The sequence below is a fragment of the Leucoraja erinacea genome, chromosome 29 (genome assembly GCF_028641065.1).
Source record: "Leucoraja erinacea ecotype New England chromosome 29, Leri_hhj_1, whole genome shotgun sequence".
Lineage (NCBI taxonomy): Eukaryota > Metazoa > Chordata > Chondrichthyes > Rajiformes > Rajidae > Leucoraja > Leucoraja erinaceus.
This window is the reverse complement of record NC_073405.1, coordinates 14,944,739-14,965,144: the sequence shown is the minus strand read 5'-3', so window position 1 is coordinate 14,965,144 and position 20,406 is coordinate 14,944,739. Positions and strand designations below refer to the sequence as shown.

Genomic DNA, 20,406 nt, shown 5'->3' with positions numbered 1-20,406 from the left:
GCTCACAGGAGACTTTCCCAGTGTTTTGGACACATTATCCCCAGGCCCAATCATCATCGCCAAAAAAAGATGCAGTAATAAGAAACAGTCTGCTTCTTGTCTGTGTTATCACCCTCTAAATGCTTCCATTTGACTGGAAGACCCCTGTAACTTTGGCTGCAGTGGCACAGCTGGTAGAGCTGCAGCCTCACGTCACCAGAGATCCGGGTTCAATCCCAACCTGGGGTACAGTGTGGAGAGTGTGCACACATTCACTCTGCGACTGTATGAGTTACCCCCCGGATGCTCCAGTTTCCACCCACATCTCAAAGATATGCGGGTTTGCAGGTTAATTGGCCTCTGTAAATAGTGCCTAGTGTGTGGGGAGTGGACGTGAATGTGGGTTAACACAACTAGTATAAATGGGTGATCGATTGTCGGCATGGACACTTGAGCTGAAGGGCTTATCTTTCAATCTAACTTATTCCCACAGCAACCCAGGCCAAATCCTACTGATATATCAGAAGCATTATTCCTCCATCTTCTCTGCAACATGAATGGCCAGTCTTTTCCCTCCAGAGTGGGTAGCTTGAAACTAGAGGGCACAGGTTTAAGGCGAGAAGGGAAAATGTTTTAAGTGGACCCAAGGCATCACTTTTCCATCCAGAGGGTGGTGGGTGTACGGAACAAACTGCCAGATGGAATCGTAGAGGCGGATACGATTGCAAAATTTAAATAAACCACAGTTGCACAGATAGTATAGATTTAAAGGGATATGGGCCAAACAAGGAAATGGGCCTAGCTCAGAAAGGCACCTTGGTAGCATGGACGCTTTAGGTCAAAGGGGTTATTTCCCTTTCCCAGTTCTGATGAAGGGTATTCAACATGAAATGGAACCTAATCTGACGAATGTCTCCAGCATCTGCAGTTTAAAAAAATAAATTTGACCAACAATAGAAAAGTACTCATCTCCAGATTCCTCAACATTCCAACACTCCTCATGAAGAGAAAGATTGGTTGGTGGAGAAGCTGTGAACAGGTTGGTGCAGTGACCATAGACACATCAAAGGCCAAACCATTGCTTCAGAGGGCTGTGGAGGCCGTCAATGGGTATTTTTAAGGCAGATTAATAGATTCTTGATTAGTACGGTATTAGGGGTTATGGGGAGAGGCGAATCGCAAAGGGATTGAGAGGGAAAGATAGATCAGCCATGATTGAATGGCGGAGTAGACTTGTTAGATCGAAAACCTACTTTCCGCAGAGATTGAGCGAGCAGTGTACTCTCACCTTGTCTGACTGAGCCTCCAGTGATTTGAGATTGTTAGTGACATTTTTCAGCTCTTCTTCCAGATCACCACACTTCCTGTATGAAAGAGATTGGAACAGCGCAAGAAAATTTAACAACAGTGTGGCAGAGATCAGCAGTAAACCTGCATTGAGCAGTGCCAGTCAGCAACATCCTCAGGAGATGCTGAGAACACACTCCCTTGCACACATCCAACAAGTCAGTATAGGAACAGATATGGGGCCCAAAACTGCTCATAATACTCCAAATGTGGTTTGACCAGTGCCTTATAAATCCTCCGCATTACATCCCTGTTTTTGTATTCTAGCCCTCTCTAAATAAATGCTAGCATTGCATTCGCCTTCCTGTCTACCGATTCGATGAGTCACAGATTTATTACACAAACAAACAATAATAAATAGACTGGCGTCTGATTCCCAAGTTTTGTCTCTGATATTTTTTTCTTAAACAATGCACTCCTCCTGTCCTGGAATACCAAACTGACAAAGCATTTTCATGGATAGGGTCTATTTAAGTCACCTGCCTCATAACATGGGGCCTCTTTGAACATGTCAGAGAGGCTTTTACCCAGCAAGTTTTTTCTTTATGTAGCAGAGGGAGGCAGCATGCCCTAATCATGAAACCCACGCCCTCAATTGCGACCAACTTAGCAGTGTAGAACACAAAAACAAGGAACTGCTTAAACAAATACAAGCAAACATAATTGACCTTGTGTTTCCAGCTCATGAAGGAAGGCCACGGTGATGGGTCTAATTCCGTTGCAGTGAGGAGGACACGTTCCAGCCGGAAGCATTTGAGAAACAGATCAGACTATCAGGTTTGTACTCGCTATGGAGAAGCTCTCGCTACGTGCAACCACATCAACAACCAACCGAGCTGACCCCGATTACAGGGAGCTGAGAGATGATCCGGACCAGATGGAATGGGAGCATACAGGTAAATGGGAGCCCCTCAGGGCAGAGGCAGCGCATTGTCAGAGGGAGGAAATGAGACACTAGAATGTCACCTGATGAGACATGTTAAAAAAACAAGAACAAAAAGAGGGAATCGAGCCAACTATAGAACCAGCCAACAGCACAGAGGGAACATATGGAACAAATCAAAAATGGAGATAGGCTGATGGTGAACAAAGGGGAAGAGTATGAGCCCGGGTGACTAACAGACAGTAAAGTCACAGGTGACTAACACACAGTACAGCCATAGCAAATAATTTCATCATGAATCTAGTCAAAGCTGATGAGCATTTTTATTTCACCTCTCTGAATATCCCTGACATGGACAACATTCAAAAACAGAAGTGGTTACATTATTAACATTCTTTAAAGATATTTAGCCGATTAAAGGATTTTCCACAAATACAAAATAATTAAAAGTGCTGTATCTCTTCTCCTTCAAGCTCTTGGTTGAAACAAACAAGCTCCTGGATCCCCTCCTGGTCTGATCTGGTGCAGGATCCCAGAGTTCTGCCCGATCTGTAGCCCAGCCCGAGGACAGTCTCGCTGGTGGAATCAGCTAATTTGGAACTTCTGTATTGTAAACCAGTAAATACCTGCAGCTCACCACGGAACTGCCAGAAACTGATCCAGATTACCAAGTTCACTTTTTATCATTGGTCCAGAACAAACATTTGAGGCTTGCGTCCCTCCCATCTGCCTCTGAGGCTATTTGTCTCTCCCAGAAGGGTACCCATCCCCCAGTGACTAAATAGTGTGAATTCCTCCACCTCTATCTGTTCATTTTCCCACAGGAATATGCCCCTCCTGTTGCAAAATGCCCAGGTCGACAACAATCTCAATTTCCCCTGTGCTTGCTGTTTACTTTCCCCTGATATTCCTTACGTTGTACAACAGAATGGTAATGGCTGCAGTGGAGGGATTGTTATAGTTCCCACATTTTTTATCTCCTCCATAATTCCTGAAATCCTAGTTGCAGGATCTCCACCCTTCTGTTTCTGTGTCCTTGGCTCACCAATAGATCATGACTTCCAGCTGTTTCCCTCCCCTTCCTCCTGGACAACATGCATCCTCTGAGTTTTCCTTTATTCTGACAGCACTGGGGACCCTTGTCAGCAGCAGCACACATGCCCACTACTGCCCTACCCATTGCACCCCTGGTGCCCACTGCACATTGTCTTTCATTCCCCGATGTTCTGGGCCAGTTTGGACTCCAGGCCTACATCCATCCCCAAACGAAAATGATGCACATATCTTCCATTCCAAAGTTCCCTCCCATCATCATCAGCCGAGGAGTCATGGCAGCCCAGTAGTCCCACTACACTCAGACTCCTTGGCTGGACAGTCGTGGCAAAGGTAAGGACGCAGACAAAATAAAGAAACCCAACCACTCTTGCTTTTGACAGCCCGCCGGCCCATTGACTTACATCTCCGCGACTTCAGCACGCTCCTCAGCACGCTCCAGCTCTCCCTCCAAGATGACCAGTTTACGTGCCACCTGCAGAGAGACTGAAGTCAGTATCGCCAACATCCTCGGGTAACAAGACCACAGGAAACCCCACAGGCAGCTTCTCCTGTCAGGCAGGTACAAAACTCTACCATCAATTACTCACCCCCACAGTCCCATCCTTCCCCACCTGAGCGCTCCCACTCATGGCAACTCGACAGCAACCCTCACCTTTATCACCAAGGACAAGTACAGGATCACCTTTTCATATAGGTTCCCCTCCATCTCAATTTGGAAATATCGCCATTCATAATGTTATCCAACATGTAAACAGGCCCTTCGGACCCACTCATCCATGCTAACCAAGATGCCCATCTTCATCCCTGGGTCTCCATGTCCCCTAGCACTGTTGGAGCACCTTCACCAGAAGCTCATGTAAGAGGCTCACCACCATTTCTTTGAGGGGAAATTACAGATCGGTAATAAATGCTGACCCTCTGAACAAAGCCCACTCCTGGAGAATGAACAAAGGAAGTGACACACCATGCACCAGTTTCCCTTGCTACCCTCATGCTGGAAGTCAAGGGATTGAGAGGTGTTATCAGAATTGCTTGGACATTACATACTGTGGCCAGTGGTGGAAGGGGTGCACATCAAACAAGCTGCTATGTCCTGGACCTACAGATGTGGAGAGAATCCATTTTCTGAAGACTTCTGATGAAGTCCAACTGAAGTGACCCCACCCGAGACCTGGGTTTGATTCTGACCTCCGTGTGGGTTTGCACGTTCTCCATGCGGCAGTGTTTTCTCCAGGTGCTCCGGCTTTTTGCCACATCCCAAAGAGATGTGGCTTTGTACATTCATTGGCCACTGTAAATTGCCCCATGTGTGTCAGGTAAGTGGGAAAACATAGAACTAGTGTCAACGGTGGTCAGTTTGGATTCAGTGGGTCGAAGGGCCAGTTTCCATGTTGTATGTCTAAACTAAAACAGAATGGAATCAGAATGCAATATTCCTAAACTGGCTGACAACTGAATCGTGAGATATTACGAGGAAGCAGAGACGCCTCAAGCTGATTTAAGCAAGTTGTATGAAAGGCCCAATATATGGCAAGTGCAGCAGTAACACGAGTAAAGGTGGCAGGTGACCCGGCCGGTACATTGGTTTGGGCATCGCTGGGTGCTCACCTCCTCGTACTTGCGGTCTGCTTCTTCAGCGATGTGCTTTGCTTCCTTCAGCTGAAGCTCCTGAAGTTCCATCCTTTCCTCATCCTTCATTGCACGGTTCTCAATCACTTTCATGCCCCTGTTGAGGAAATACACGGTCAAGGCGATAGCTAGGAATAGGAGCCAAATACCAGGGTAGTGACGGTTACTAACCGAGAGCTTCAACCAGAAAATCAGCGCAAATTCAACCAGTCAAATGGTATTTGGTGATTGTGTTGTTAATGTACTTCAAAGGTGGTCCTGGCCAGCACTGGGATTGGGCACTATGGGCATGGCATCAGAACATCAAATACCCTGCAGTTTACACGCCAAGGTAATACACCACCAAATGTCAGCAGCCGGGATGAACAATGTCCAATCCAAAGAGCATTGGTGATCTCCTAAACTAATTCACATGGAGATAATTAGCACATTTTGGACATAGTAATTTGGACATAGCACCAAATCAGGCCATATTGCCCCACTTGTCTGTGCACTCCATGGACCTCATCCCATCCACTTTTCTCAGGCAGGCTCTGAAGATCACGGCCAACTTGTTTCCACTCCGGTTCGGTGATTCTTCAACCTGAAACATTAACTCTTTCCCAGATGCTGCCTGACCTGCTAGGTGCTACAGTACAGGAGGTCTAGTCCACTGCCAGTCTTGTGGTCATGACTTTCCACTGTCCCACCCCCCCCCTTACAGGAAGAGCTGAATAACTCAGCCGGAACAGAAGGAACTAGAACCCCAGCTCCAGTGAGGCGAGTGACCTGCTGCGGTATCCCCGTTTCCATGGCACTGTGGGAGATTCACCCTGTGGTGACACAAACCCCTGCACACTAACTGGGGCAGTGCTCACCTCTCACTCTCGTCCGCTGCTTTCTCGGCCTCCTCCAGTTTCTGCAGGGCAGTGGCCAGGCGCTCCTGGGCCCGGTCCAGCTCCTCCTCCACCAGCTGGATCCGTCGGTTGAGGGCAGCAACATCACCTTCAGCCTGAGGGGGGAAGCAAAGAGACTGATTTTAGATTTGTTCCCCTTCCACCGTACAGTGTCACCTCCTTGCTGCTTGTGCTGCAGAACACCTGTAAGACCAGTAGATGGTCATCACCTGGGCCAAATGCTGGATAACCAAACTACAGTGATTTCCTTTTTAGCACGGTTGGGTAAATAGGCGAATAGTCAGATAAGCCAAAGATAGACACAAAATGTTGGGGTAACTCAGCAGGACAGGGTGCATCTCTGGATAGAAGGAATGGGCGACATTTCGGGTCAAGACCTTTCTTCGGATTCCAGCGTCTTCAGGAACTTCAGCATCTGCAGTTCCTTCCTACACAATCAGATAAGCCAAGTTTGACCTGCCATTTGATTGGTCATTCCGTTGGCTGGGGTGCAACATTAAACTAGCTTCACCGATGCCTGAAAAGGTTGCAAACTCTTGGGAGAATTAATTAAGACGAAGGAGAGAGTTGGCAAGGGGTACGCCACCTGTTAAAGCTGTCCAGAGATTCCTGCTGGAATTTCACATTAAGACAGGAACTGAATCCAGGGACAAGACTTCTCAGGACGAGTGGGAACACATTGACCATTATAGGCTTTCAGAGTAATATAGTGAAAAGACCAATCTCCATTGACAGAGAAAACTTCCTTAAATATCCCCGCAGACAACTTGTCTTAATATTTACCAATTCACAGACATCAACACAACTGATAACTGCCCTTTTGGTTTCTAGGAAATGCCAGCACTCTGCCCACACAAGTTTCAGATACAGGAGGCACATTACAACTGTCTATGTTACAAGAGCACAGTTGTAATAGTATCCTGTCACGTCGGGACTTACTACTGATATGACAATCCTGATTCATGTGGAAACAAATTCATGGCTAGCGTCAGGTTACTGAGTGGAACTTGTATGTGTGTAGACAACTATCCATCGACTAGCCCACTGCTACATTTAGTGCCCAGACCGAACTAGTTCCCCATCTTGCCTTTGCTGCCCTTCTTAAATAACCCTCAAGTCTTCCAGGACTTCACCTTTGGCTAAAGATAAATTAAACATCCTTGCATGGGCTTTTGCAATTTCTTCCTTAGCTTCTCAAGGTCCAAACGCACTTGGTCAGCCCCATGGGATTTATTCACCTTGATGCGCTTTAAGTCCACCAATAACCTCCCCTTTAGCAAGTCATATATAGTTCAGACATCACAACTCATTCCTCAATTCCTTCGTTTTCAGGATCTTTTCCAAAGTAAATCCGATGAGAAATATTCTTAAACATCTGACTCATTGTCTGTGGCTCCACACAGATGGCTTTTCTGATTAACAGGACCCAGTCTCTCTCTAACCACCTTTCTCTCTCTCTCTCTCTCTGCCTGGCAGATCCATCCAATGCCTTATTTTTGCTCTCCGCATTTCCCTCCTACACCTCTTATGCTTGTTGTGGGATTTGTGTGATCTTGACCGTTTAAAAGCCACCTCTCTGCTGATTGGGGCCTCAACATCTCTTGGCAACCAGGGTTCTCTAAACCCACCAGTCTTGTCCTACACCCCAATAAGAACATGTTATCTTTGAACTCTTGCTATTTCACTTTTGAAATCCTCCCAGATGCCATACGTCCCTTTGCCTGCCAACTGTTTCGTCCAATTGACTCAGCAAGATTTGCCTTGTGCCAATTTAGGAATTAAACTTATGACCCAGCCCTATCATTCTCCATAACTACTTTAAAACTATGAATTATGGTCAATGATATGAACGCCCATCTTGTTCCTCAAGAGGAGGTCCAGCGTTGCACCCTCTCTCGTAAGACCCTTTAAACATTAAATAAACTTTCTTAGATACAGTTAACAATTCCAGCACTTCAGGCTGAAGAAGGGTTTCGACCCGAAACGTTGCCTATTTCCTTTCCTCCATAGATGCTGCTGCACCCGCTGAGTTTCTCCGGCACTTTTGTCCACCACATCCAAGCCCTTTCCACTATGTGTGACAGTGACAAAAGGCCTATGACATGAAACATTAACCCCACTTCCCTCTCCAAAAAATGCTGCCCGATCTGCTGAGTGCTTACCACATTTGGTTCTTATTCCAGAACCAAGGAGTCTTTGAACTGGAAATGAAATAACCAATAAGATATTGATCAGATAATGTTGTTATTAGAATGTCAAGACTGCTGAATATTGGACATGGAACTGTTAAGTCACACACCACCTCCCAATCTTGCTTTTACATATCTCAAGCGACAAATGGGAGCCTATCAGGCAATTTTCTAACATATGGGTCAATGGTCATCCCACTGCTTTCAGGGTCTCCCACAGAAGTTCACAGTGTAGAGCGATGCCTCATTCACACATGTGCAGAAGAGACTTTAAAATGAGGTCTAGAGAATGCAGAAAAGGTACGTAGCAGAATGCGTTCCTAGCCATCTTCAGGCCAGAGATCACAGTGGGTACATGGAACAGCTATTCAATAGAGGAAGGTGGGTGGTGATGTTCCACATGGATCTGGACAGAGTCGTAGCTTCGCGATATACATTCATATTTTAGACTTGGAATCAAGAATAGAATTTCTTAATTTGTGGTCAGTCTCAAGGTGGGCACCAACAAACCTCAAGATATTAATAAACCTCCAGATTTGACAATGCACTTGACAGCGATCTGAAGTAGTAAACATTAGGAGCAAGGTAGAGTAGAGAAATCAAGGGATCTTGAACAACAAACAAAACAAAGGTGGAACCACAGATTAGCAAGATCATAGAACAAATCGAGCTCTAGCTAGGGGTAATTTCTAGAGGCCAAATCAAAAGTTGGGGCAAAAACCAAACTGCTGTAGTAACAGCGGGTCAGGCAGCATCGTTCGAGAGAACGTCCAGATGACATTTCGGGTCAGGACCTTTCTTTAGAGTGGAGTAGGGAAGTGTTTGGGTGGCACGGCGCAACGGTAGAGAGACACAGGTTCGATCCTGACTACGGGTGTTGTCCGCTTTAAACCTCACCCACTGCCACTTCATTCCCTCTACATCCTTCAGGCAAACTGAAATCCAGCCCACCGTTGCAACACAATACTTTGATGCAGCACAGGTACACAAGCATCCCGAGCTTACCAGTTAATAAAAACCCATTCACTACCATCTTAAATGTGGCACCAGGGAACAAGTCTGGCAAGGGACTGAAAGGAATGTTGACAAGAGAAAGAATGATATTAAGTGGCGCACTCAGAATGTCTCAATATGAAGAGGTTAAACAACTGCACAATATTAAATTTTAGGAGCTAATTATCCATTTCCTGGTTCACTAAGGAACCGTTGCCAAGGGCAACATAGACCATCCTTCAATCACAATCCCTGGAGTGTTGGTAGTGGAAACCAAAGCAGGAGCTTCTCAGATGACAACGATATAAGCAAATTTGATGTCTGTGGATTAAAAGGTGCAAGAGATATCGTTGGCAATTCAATTCAGAACCAGACTGACTATGGTGCACAGATGAGGGGGAAAATAAAATAAAATGGATAAAGAGGATGCTGAAAAAGTGGTGTGCAGTGAAGTCAATACTAACCCATACTTTTGTGCTAATACGTCTTTTATTTTATTTTATTTCGATTCGGCAGCATGGAGGCACAGAGGTAGAGTTGCTGCCTTACAGCACCAGGGACCCGGGTACGATCCTAACTACGGGTGCTGTCTGTATGGAGTTTGTACATTCTTCCCTTGACCGCATGGGTTTTCTCTGGAAACACGTTTTCTCCCATATTCCAAAGAAGTGCATGTTTGTAAGTTAATTGGTTTCAGTAAAATTGTAAATTGTCCCCAGTCTGTAGGATAGTGTTAGCGTGCAGGGATTGCTGGTCAGTGCAGACTTGGTGGGCCAAAAGGCCCGTTTCCGCACAGTATCACCAAACTAAACTTGGATGCACAGTGGTATGACTGACAGGCTATGCCTGGTGCTGCACATTGAACTGAGCAACTGCTCAAAGCAATCCAGCCCCATCAGCTCACTTAGGGCCGCATTGTCAACTGAGACCCCTGGAGCTCTGCCCATTCTGTGCTATACACCTCTTCCCCTGGTGAAGAGATTAATTAAGCAGCAAAAGCAAATGCCAGATCGAAGAGAATTCCCTCCTAAACAATGTAAATGCAGCTATAATCAATTACTGCAGCACCACGAGAGTTAGCATGGTGAAAAGAGAATGAAATGTGGAAAATGTATATTGAGTCTGTTGAGGAAACGGGAAGCTGGAGTGAAAACAGGATGTGTGAATTAATTATTAAGAGATGATTATTGTACAAAAGCAGAACTCTTTGTGGTCTCTGAACCACCTGGATGGGCAATATTTCGGGTCAGGACCCTTCTTTGGGATTGTCTTCGGGTCTTCAGACCCGAAACGTTACCAATCCACATCCTCCAGAGATGCTACCTGACCCACTGAGGTACTCCAGCACTGCCTTTTTTTGTAAACCAGCACCTGCAGTTTCTTGTGTCTGCTCTTTCCACAGGGATGATTTTGTAAAAGTTATATCCACCAGGATGAAGATATTGGCCTCAAGCCTGTGGAGTAAGATAGAGCCACAGATTCAGAGGTGAACGACAGAAAGGACTCCTTCACAAAGAGCAGGGGAAGTCTGCACATGGCAGGTCCGCATGAAGTTCACAAAACCTGTTCCCTGTTAAATGCAAAATGAGGATCAGCAAACAGGAGGCCACACTCGGGGAAACACAGCTCAAACCCGGATGATAAACCAGAAGCTCACAGATCAATGGGGATCTGTTTCGAGTTGTGGCCAACCCAGCACTGGGTGTGAGCTGGCACCGACCCAGCCCATTCTCCCTCCCCCCCCCCCCCCCCCCCCCCCCCACACCCCCTCACAGCTCACACACACAGCAAAGAGCTGTTCCAGCAGAATGCCAGCAGCAACTCCACAAAGGCAGGAAGCCAGCTCTTGTGGGAACTCCTCTCAGCTACACGGTTGAAAACCAGTCAGGAAATGACAGGCTCCTGTCCACACAAACTGTCCTTTGCTTCAAAATGGTCTCTGCCAATTAGTTGTTGTGCCTCAGTAGAGGATATTATTAGCATAATGGGATTAGTCAGTGATCTCAGCGCAAGAACAGCAATTTCCAAATGATTAGGGATCAGCTCTGCTTCAATAGCCTGCCCCTTCCTTCCTCTGACAGAGCTTCACTTATTCCTTATTTGGTAATACTCAGCTCAAAGGAGGGAAACTGTGGCTCGGGGCTCTGAAAACCTGATAGAAGCCTTGCATTAATCTTGCACCCACATGACAGAGGCAGAAAGGGAAGGCAAAAAGCCCACATACCACAGATGCCAATGCTCTTACACGTTCGCAGGCTTGCTAAGTTGTAGATCCTCTGAGATCTACCAAGTATTTCCACTACATCAAAATCCAACATCATTCCCCCGCAGTTCCTCCCCATCAAATCTATAAATAGCAGCACACTGATGAATGGGGCTGTTTTCCCAGCGAAGGCCTTCATGCTTAGCCAAGCCCCATCCAGGTCTGAATACATCATCCTGGGTTTTTTTTAATGAAGTGGGGACAAAGTAAAAAGAGCAGAGCTTCAGGCGGCCATGGAAACGGCAGAGCTGCACAATGTCACGCTAGGTCTCTGTTTTACATTAAAAGAGTCTTCACATTGAGAACATTTCCCACAAGCAGTGGGCTAAGGAGTTAACACTCTGTCGACCACAGCCTGACAACTTGGGAGTTTTGTTAAAACAACATTTCATGCTTCCCAAACTTGGGATCCCCAAACAGGTAGCCATTTGGGATATGATGTTGGCCTATATATAGGGAGAGATTGAGCAGGCTAGGACTCTATACCTTGGAGCACAAGGATGAAGGATGATCTTATAGAGATGTATGAAATCACGAGAGGAATAGGTAGGGTGGATGCACAGTGTCTCTTGCCTAGAATAGGAGAATTGAGAACCAGAGGACATAGGCTTTAGGTGAGGGAGGAAAAGATTAAATAGGAACCAAAGGGGTAACTTTTTCCACACAAAGGGTGGCAGGTATATGGAATGAGCTACCGGAGAAGGTAGTTGAGGCAGGTATGTGGATAGGACAGGTTTAGATAGATATGAGCCAAATGCAGGCAGCTGGGACCAGTGTAGATGGGACATATTGACCAGTGCCGGCAAGTTGGGCCAAAGGGTCCGCTTCCACACTTTCAGACTCCATGTATATGATGGAAATTTACTGTTGATGGACTTGGTTTTTGTCAAGGGGGGAGGTTTCAGGAAAACTGCCTCCTACTCCAGTGGGCCCGACGATGAAAATAATGGCTGCCAGGGCTTAAAGCACAAGCAAGTCACGAAAGAGGTCTTGGCAGAGGGAATCAGAGTAATGAAGTCATGCATGTGCTGACTCAACACCGACTCAACTCAGCAGGAAATGCTGAGCAGTATCACCATTACATCAGTCTCTCCTATCAAGATCAAACATTACTGGCTTGGAAGGTAATAAACCACTGATTAACCTTTCACCAGAACTGGACTGAGTTGAATGATTAACTTCCCTGGCGCTTTGGCAACAAATGATTGAATCCTGAGTCAGTGTAAGTAACCTGGGTGGGGACTTTTCACGGTTATCTTATGTGTACAACTATTTGCTTGGATTGCAGAGTGAATGAAAAATAGCTATATAAATGGTCTGCCCACTTCGGGGAAACCTAGTGAAGGAGGCACGCTACAAAACGGACGAGACAGGATGGGAGGTGACCCGCGAGGCATAAACAGCAGCAAAGATCTGTCGGGGAAAACGCCCCTCAATGCAACACATTCTGGCTCAAAGACTCTGTCCAAAAGGATACTTCCTCTCGGCCACATTTCCAGTTCATTATCAGCTTCGAGGATTTGCCCGATGTCATTCAAATGATCTACCCAAATAATTTCTTCTGTAAACAGATCATCTGAATTTGAATGAATAGTGGTGTGCAGGATCGTGACTGGTTTGGGGAGGCTTAAAGGTGTAGAGAGAGACATGAACATGGGGGGGGGGGGGGGGGGGAAGAGAAACTTTTGAAGAAAAACAGATGGATTTGATCTGGAACTTACTTCCTGCCAGAATGGTGGAAACATAACTGTCAGGGTTTCCAAAGGGAACTGGATAGGCACTGGAGCAAGAACAACCATTTGGCAACCTCAGCCAAAGAGGAGCAATGGGAGAGACGGACCTATTCTAAGAGTGGCCTCAATATTTCTACAGTAACTGAAAATTCAAAGGATTCTTCTGAAAAAGAAATGTATTTTCGTAGAAAGTCAAAGACAGCTACTATCTTTAACATGTCAAAGACATGGGGAACAAAGTCATGCATGATCCCTCTCATTTTAGAGCCTCATCTTCCCCTATGACAGGAGAAATATCACTGACCACATCTACAGCACACCACTCAGGGCTGGGCACAAAGCATTGTCAAATGCTTCAAAAGGTGTAAAGCTGTTTAGTTGACGGTCATGTATACCAAGGTACAGCAAAGAGCTTTTTTTGTTGCGTTGCTATCCAGTCAGTGGAAAGACTATACATGATTACAATCAAGCCGTCTACAGTGTGCAAATACAGGATTAGGGAAGAACCTGCATTAAAAAAACCTCAGACCAGTCAGTGCACATGGTAACTAACCCATTTCCCAACCACCACATCCATGAACTGGTTACTCCCTCAGTGCAGAAGTGCTTCCAAAGTTCATGTTACTTCAGGGCTGGGCAGTGCTCTCGATTTGCCCGTTCTGGGCACAGCAACATCAACTTGGTTGACATTATCAGAACACATTTACCTGAATACACAATGATGGTGTCAGTGTGGAATAGATGACGGCAAATAAGTTATGGCTGGTGGACATCTTAAAATTTCTTCAGTTGGTAGATGCCCGACTCTCCTCTTGCTACACGTCTCACTTTCTCATGCTAGCAGTAGACATAATAGTTCCAACAAACACCTTGCACCCAGTTTCTTTTCCCTCCCTCCCTCTGCTCATCACCCATCTCTATCCCCTCTAAGTCTCCTATTTCACACCCTCCATGTTCCCATCTAACCACCATCATTCCCCATCCTACATTTTATTCCTGCAAAGGGATTCCTTCTTGGAGAGAGAGGGAATGCAGGGATTACTTGAAGTTGGAGAAATCAATATTCATACCACTTGCCCGACCTTGATCCATACCTCGTGCTATCAGCTATCTCTGCTCTACTCCAGTCTTAAAGGGTCCCAACCTGAAACATGACTCTCCATTCACTTCACAGATGCCACCATACATGCTGTATTTTGGTCATGATTCCAGCAACGTCAGTCTCATGTCTCTCTATCAAACCCGTTTGTTCCTGCCAGGAAAGCTTAGTATTTCCTGCTTCTACGCCTTAGCATTGGGAAATAAAGCAAGGACAATCGATTGAAATACCCGTTCATGAACATTTCAGGAAGTCCTCTACCACACGTGGAACAAGGGATTGGAAACCTTGGCCAATGTCTACAAAGCAGGAGACTGACCTTTCATGTGTGGAGGAACAAAGAGCCAAGATAAATGAATGGAGTTGAAGCAAAGACTGACCAGAGTGTGATACTCCACCCAAATGGCTCAGTAACTTCCCCTGCAGATGTCTCATGATGGAAGAGCATGTTTAAAACAGTGGTAACGAGGAACTGCAGACACTGGTTTACAAAAGACAAAGTGCTGGAGTAACTCAACGGGACAGGAAGCATTTCTGAAGAACATACACAGGTGACGTTTTGGGTCAGGACCCTTCAGTCTGGTGGTGGAGGGTGGGGAAAGATGAAAGCTGTGAGAGACGAGTAGGACAAGGCCTGCAGGTGGTACAGGTGAGGGGAGGGTCGGGTGATAGGCAAATGGTTGGACAAAAGCTACAGATGAAAAGTCAGAATGTCTGAGCCAAAAGGTTTGAAGTTGCAAATCGTGAAGCTGGAGGAATGAATGGGGCGATGGGGGAGGGGAAAAAATGTCCAAGTCCCGGTGGGATACAGGAAAAGGGGGTATTAGTAGTTACCTAAAATTGGAGAATTCAATGAAAACAGTGCCTCTGTTAATATTTGCTTCAAGGCATTTGCTCTCCCACAGACACCACAAGCCAAGGACTAACCCACTGCCCTTCTGAAACCACAGCCACTGTCCCTGCTGCAACAGTGATGGGAGAGGTGGGAGATTGTAACCTTCACATGGTCCACCCTGTTTCAAGGGATGCAATCAACCTGGCATGCACAAAGAGAAGATCAAACACACCAAGTTGTCTTACAACTTTAGGCTGAGCACACCATACACAAGAAGAAGTCATGGGAGTGCACAGCACAGTGGCTGCAACAGACAGGACACTGGGCCGTCGAATTTCCGACTCCCACTAGCTCAGCCGGTGAAGTTAATGGTTTAATGGTACTGAGCACGTCCCTAGTCAGGTGCAGTTACTGGTAGCGCAGTGGTAGCGTAGGGAACGTAATGCCACTGCCTCATATCCTACAACCCCACTTAATTCTTGTCCTCCAGAGTTTGAATGGATTCTGCATGAGTTTCCTCCAGTTTCCACACACATGAAAGGCTAGCAGGTTAACTGGCAACTGCAAATTACCCTTACAGATGATGATTAGTAGAAGTTATTGGCAACATGTGAGAGGACAGGTTACAAGTAAAATTAGTGGGGAATGGGATTGCTCCATGAGCTGGCATGCTTGTGTAAGGAAACATGGAAACACCTGGACACCGACAATGCCCCAAGGGCAATGTCTTACTCATAGGCAACTCACTATGACCCTGGTCTGCAACAGGTAATGGCTGCCTCACTCCCAGGAGACAAAGCCCACACAGTCCCTGGCGCATATCTGACCTTGCCAATGATTGCAACTTACTGCCAAAAAACAGCTGGCTGCAAGCTCTGCTCTGACAGAACAACCGACCATGAGAACTGACTGAGGAGCACCCGGCTTGACAAAGAAACAGGCATGTCGAGCTGGTAGGCAACTCGTCACCAGCACACGCTGAAAGGTGTCAAGATCACAAGCCACAGACAGATCACACAATCATATCAATCCCCCGTGACTTGATGCCCCCTAGGTCAGGACTGAGAATCAAACCATCACCTGCGAAGGCAGCAGCTGCTGGAAGGGTTGCTGACAACAAGTACCTGAAAGACCACTTCAGTCACCATCGGCAGGCACCCTAAATGACCACTTTGATCACTGCCAAGTACCCAATGATCCAAGACAAGGCACAAAGTGCTGGAGTAACTCAGCGGGTCAGGCAGCATTTCTGAAGAAAATGGATCGGTAACATTTCGGACAGGACCTCATTTCAGAATTAGTCCGAAGAAGGGCCCCAACCCAAAACGTCACCTATACATTTTCTCCAGAGATGCAGCCTAACCCACTGAGTTACTCCAATGCTTTGTGTCTATCCTTGGTATAAAGCAACATTTGCAGTTCCTTTTTTTCACATTATACGCTGAACGACCACTTTGGTCCCTGTCGACAAGTAACTAACCTGGTTGGCACAGCAGGCCTGATGTCTGCTTCTGCCTGTGGATGTGGGCACTTAGCATCAGCTCATGCAGAACCAATGGGGTTGGCGTTTGCATTAGATGAGCAACAGCACCAGTCCTCAGGGGAGACAGGCCTGGCCAGCAGCTTCACGGTGAGCTCATGTTTGTCGCAACCCCAAAGCCACTGTTTCACAACTCTGCCAGGTGTGTGGTCACTACACACACGAAGAGCCGTCAGTGTCTGTTCAATGCACACTCGGAGAATGCCTGGTCACTGCACACAAGACAGGCTGACAACCACTGTTTGAGTACCCGAAGGCAGGGGCAGAGGAAGGAAATTTCCATCAGTGCCAGCAGTTCCCAGTGAGACTAGCGAGCCAATTACTCCAATTACTGGCTGGTGGTACTGAGGGTTCTCACTGCAGGGTGCACCTTCATTCAAATTCTCGCGGGTGCAAAAGACCATACGATTTGCTCAACAGCTCGGTCAAGATTGCCATTAGGTAGACACAAAATGCTAGAGTAACTCAGCAGGACTGGCAGCATCTCAGGAGAGAAGACAGCCATTCATGGGTACAGGAAGTCAATGGTTCTGCCCGAGTCGACTGCCTGTCTCTCTTTCTGGCCCATGTCGGTGCCCGCGTATCCCTGGAAAGGGAGCACCTAGTGTCCACGGGGATTCTGGAGGTCTTCCGTGAATGACAGCATCTGGTCACACTGTTGGGCGGCACAATGGTGCAGTGGTAGAGTTACTTCCTCACAGCACCAGAGACCCGGGCTGGATCCTGACTATGGGTGCTCTATGTACGGAGTTTTATGTTCTCCTTGTGACTGCGTGGGTTTTCTCGGGTGCTCGGGTTTCCTCCCACACTCCAAAGATGTACAGGTCTGTAGGTTCATTTGTTTCAGTAATGGTAATTGTAAAAGAAAATATTTCCATTGTGTGTGGGATAGTGCTAATGTACGGGGCGATCGCTGATCGGTGTGGACTCAGTGGGCTGAAGGGCTCATTTCTGCACTGTATCGCTAAACACACTGTGCACAAGGGGCACTAATAGTGTTTGGTCACACTGCAGACACTGGTTACTTTGCAGCAACCCTTCCCCCAACAGTCTCCAAGCTAAGTGAAGTTAAAACACTAAATATAGATAAGCAACAGGATGCCTGCTCAAACCTCTTCCTCATCCAGAACATGCTGGATAACCTCAACAGCTGGCGAATTACTCATTCCCGCTGCCTTCTGATGCAATAGATTTATCAAACAATGCAGCGGTTCAGCAAGGGGAGCCATTTTTCTCATTTCATTCTGGGGTGTGCGAGTGGTGCTAGCAGGATTTCGACATGTTCAAGCTCTCGCTCAACACACAGGCTACGATGTGTCAATGTTATCGCAGGATACTCCCATCCCCACACACTTCGACCTCAGGCGCTGGGCTGGGCAGGAAGTGTTATTGTTTAAGGCAGAAAAAGCTCCAAATGGGCGTGGAAGCTTGGGAGAGCAGTCAACCTCCATGTGAACCACAATGGGAAAAGCTGCCACTACTACTACTAGTTGGACCGCAGGGAGCTCTTGGCAATTGCTTCGACTGGTTCGGCCGCATTCCAGAAGCTGTCAAATAATGGTCCTCTGGTCCCAGAAGCAAGGAATGGTCCTCTGGTCCCAGAAGCAAGGAACTGGTAGTTGGGCACAACATAGCCAAACAACAGCTGGAATAGGTTCCAGACTGGAATTCAGAGGGCCAGGTAAACAAAAGGGTGCTTAAACACTTCCAGGGCATCCATACATTGAGTGCTCTAGAGATGTGCTGCTTTGTAGGTGAATTGGATTCTGTACAATTGCTCCTAGAGTGTAGAACTAGCATACAGGCGATTGCCAGTCGATGGGCCAAAGGGCCTGTTTCCACAATGTATCTCTAAACTCAACAAAAATGTAAACTAGAGACACCTAAGCAAGAAAGTCCAGTGTCCAGTAACTTCACAGTTTCACAAGGAGTGAACTGAATTAGTTGGAGATTAGCTTTTGACATGATGGGGATGTCAGGAGCAGTTGAGCTGGACCACCCACTTGCCATTTTTGGCACTCACATTCTTGGTCCCACTACTGTTGAGGATGGGGAGTGGGGGGGGTCACTGGAACCCCCCTCCCTACACAAGCTGTTTGATTGTCCACTGACCAGATGTGGCAGGACTGCAGAGTTTCCAACAGACCCACTGGTTTGATATTGCGCATTGTCTACAACAAGCTGCAGCCCTCAGTTACTCCATCATTTTAAGCCAACTGGTTATTGTTCTTAGCATGCTCCTCTACGTTCATTGAGCCAGGATTGATCCCCTGGGCTTCATTAGTAATAGCAGAGTGAGGTACAGGTTACGATGGTGTACTTTTACACTGTACCTGACGGTTCCCAGTGCCTGTTTTGAGCTGGCCCCATTTAACACATGGAGGGTTCTCACAGTTTGGAGATGGGACTTTGTTCCCACAAGGACTGGGTGGTGGTCATGTCTACCAATGCAGCAGCCACAGCTCAACTGGTGAGGATGAGGGCAAGTTTTTTCATCCTGCACATTGATTCATATGCTATCTGCCTCAGACCCAGGCTAGATTCGATCAGATAAGACACAAAATGCTGGAGTAATTCAGCAGGACAGACAACATCTTTGGAGAGAAAGAATGGGTGACGTTTCATTCTGAAGACGGGTCTCAACCCGAAACATCACCCATTCCTACTCTCCAGAGATGTTGCCTGTCCCGCTGAATTACTCCAGTATTTTGTGTCCATCGTCAGTGTAAACCAGCATCTGCAGTTCCTTCCAACACTTTGCGCATGACTTTGTCAGTTCTGGTGCACCCAAACACCTTTGCTAATGGGCAATAAAGGCCCCACCCAACATCCATGCTACTGTTTCTTTAACATGGAGGACGCTGACTCATCAGTTGAGGGTTGGCAGTGGGCAGTCATCAGAAAATTGCATTGATCTTGCCTGAAAACTATTTCTGTGCAAATTTTATTGAAATACTGAATTTACATGGAATCTCAAGCTCAGGAAGTGAGATAAAATAATAAACGTATGTGCTAATCACAATCGTGAATAAAAGTTTGACATTGATATAAAAAAAAACAATACAACCGAATAGTCTTCTATGAAGCACGGCATTGTCACACATTGGGGGTTCTGTGCAGTGGATCCCACACTGGAATACAGTGGAAATCCTGAATGGAGAAAGCTCTATCAAACAGGGCAGATACAAGGGGAGATAGCCATCAATTACATCATTCCATCTGCTTTGGCCTGAATTCAGTTTACATACCATAGGGGCAGAGTTCAACACATCCCCTCCTAATGCGCTGCAATCACAGTGCACAGCCTCACTTGGGCCATTCAGACCCCAGCACAGTCCAGAGCAGTGAAAAGAAATGCGGATACTTGCTTTTCGCCATCTTAGGAAGTTCATAGAACCAAAGATTCTGAGTTTTACTTCCAGTCACATATGCACAGCAAGATCCCATGATTAATGAGAAATGCTGGGCTGCGCTGCCTTGCTCGGCTTTGAAAATTGATGTAGAATATTCATTCCACACCCAACTGAGGCGCCAATCCATCAAAGTTTAAAGTTCCACCAGATTGAGAGTTGCCCTCCTTACTGCATTTATTCATGGTACTTGAAACAAAAATGGCCAGAACTAAAGACTGGGGATGGATGGTCAGATGTTGTGCTCTCTGAAGTAGAAATATTCTTTCACAAAAATACTTAAATTGTCATCAATTTTCAACTATTAAGCATCCCTCATCCAACCCCATTTGCTCTTCTCCAAGGTCAGTCTACATTAGTTACCCACCATCTGCCCCAGCTCAAAGTCAATACCCCCAACTTGGCTCAATCCACTCTAGTCTGCAGTGCTACTAAACAGTTGCAAAGGACATCAGACCAGTCACATCATCTTCCCCTTAACCAACTGCCCCAGCACCCGAGCCCTTGGTTGCCAGTCCCCAACTTCCACTTGTTGAGACGGGCAATTCTCCCAA

The 20,406-nt window shown here is 46.5% G+C and overlaps 1 protein-coding gene across 2 annotated transcripts in view; it reads right to left on the bottom strand.

Annotated features, from left to right (window-relative positions):
* Nucleotides 1–20,406, bottom strand: part of LOC129711219 (tropomyosin alpha-4 chain) — a 50,232-nt gene that overhangs the window by 14,200 nt on the left and 15,626 nt on the right. For both annotated transcript variants that reach the window (XM_055658706.1, XM_055658707.1), the window contains 4 exons: nucleotides 5,752–5,885; nucleotides 4,874–4,991; nucleotides 3,667–3,737; nucleotides 1,268–1,343 (listed from right to left, as the gene is read on the bottom strand). In XM_055658706.1, the coding sequence (XP_055514681.1) occupies nucleotides 1,268–1,343; nucleotides 3,667–3,737; nucleotides 4,874–4,991; nucleotides 5,752–5,885 (399 nt within the window). The remainder of the gene's footprint in view (nucleotides 1–1,267; nucleotides 1,344–3,666; nucleotides 3,738–4,873; nucleotides 4,992–5,751; nucleotides 5,886–20,406) is intronic.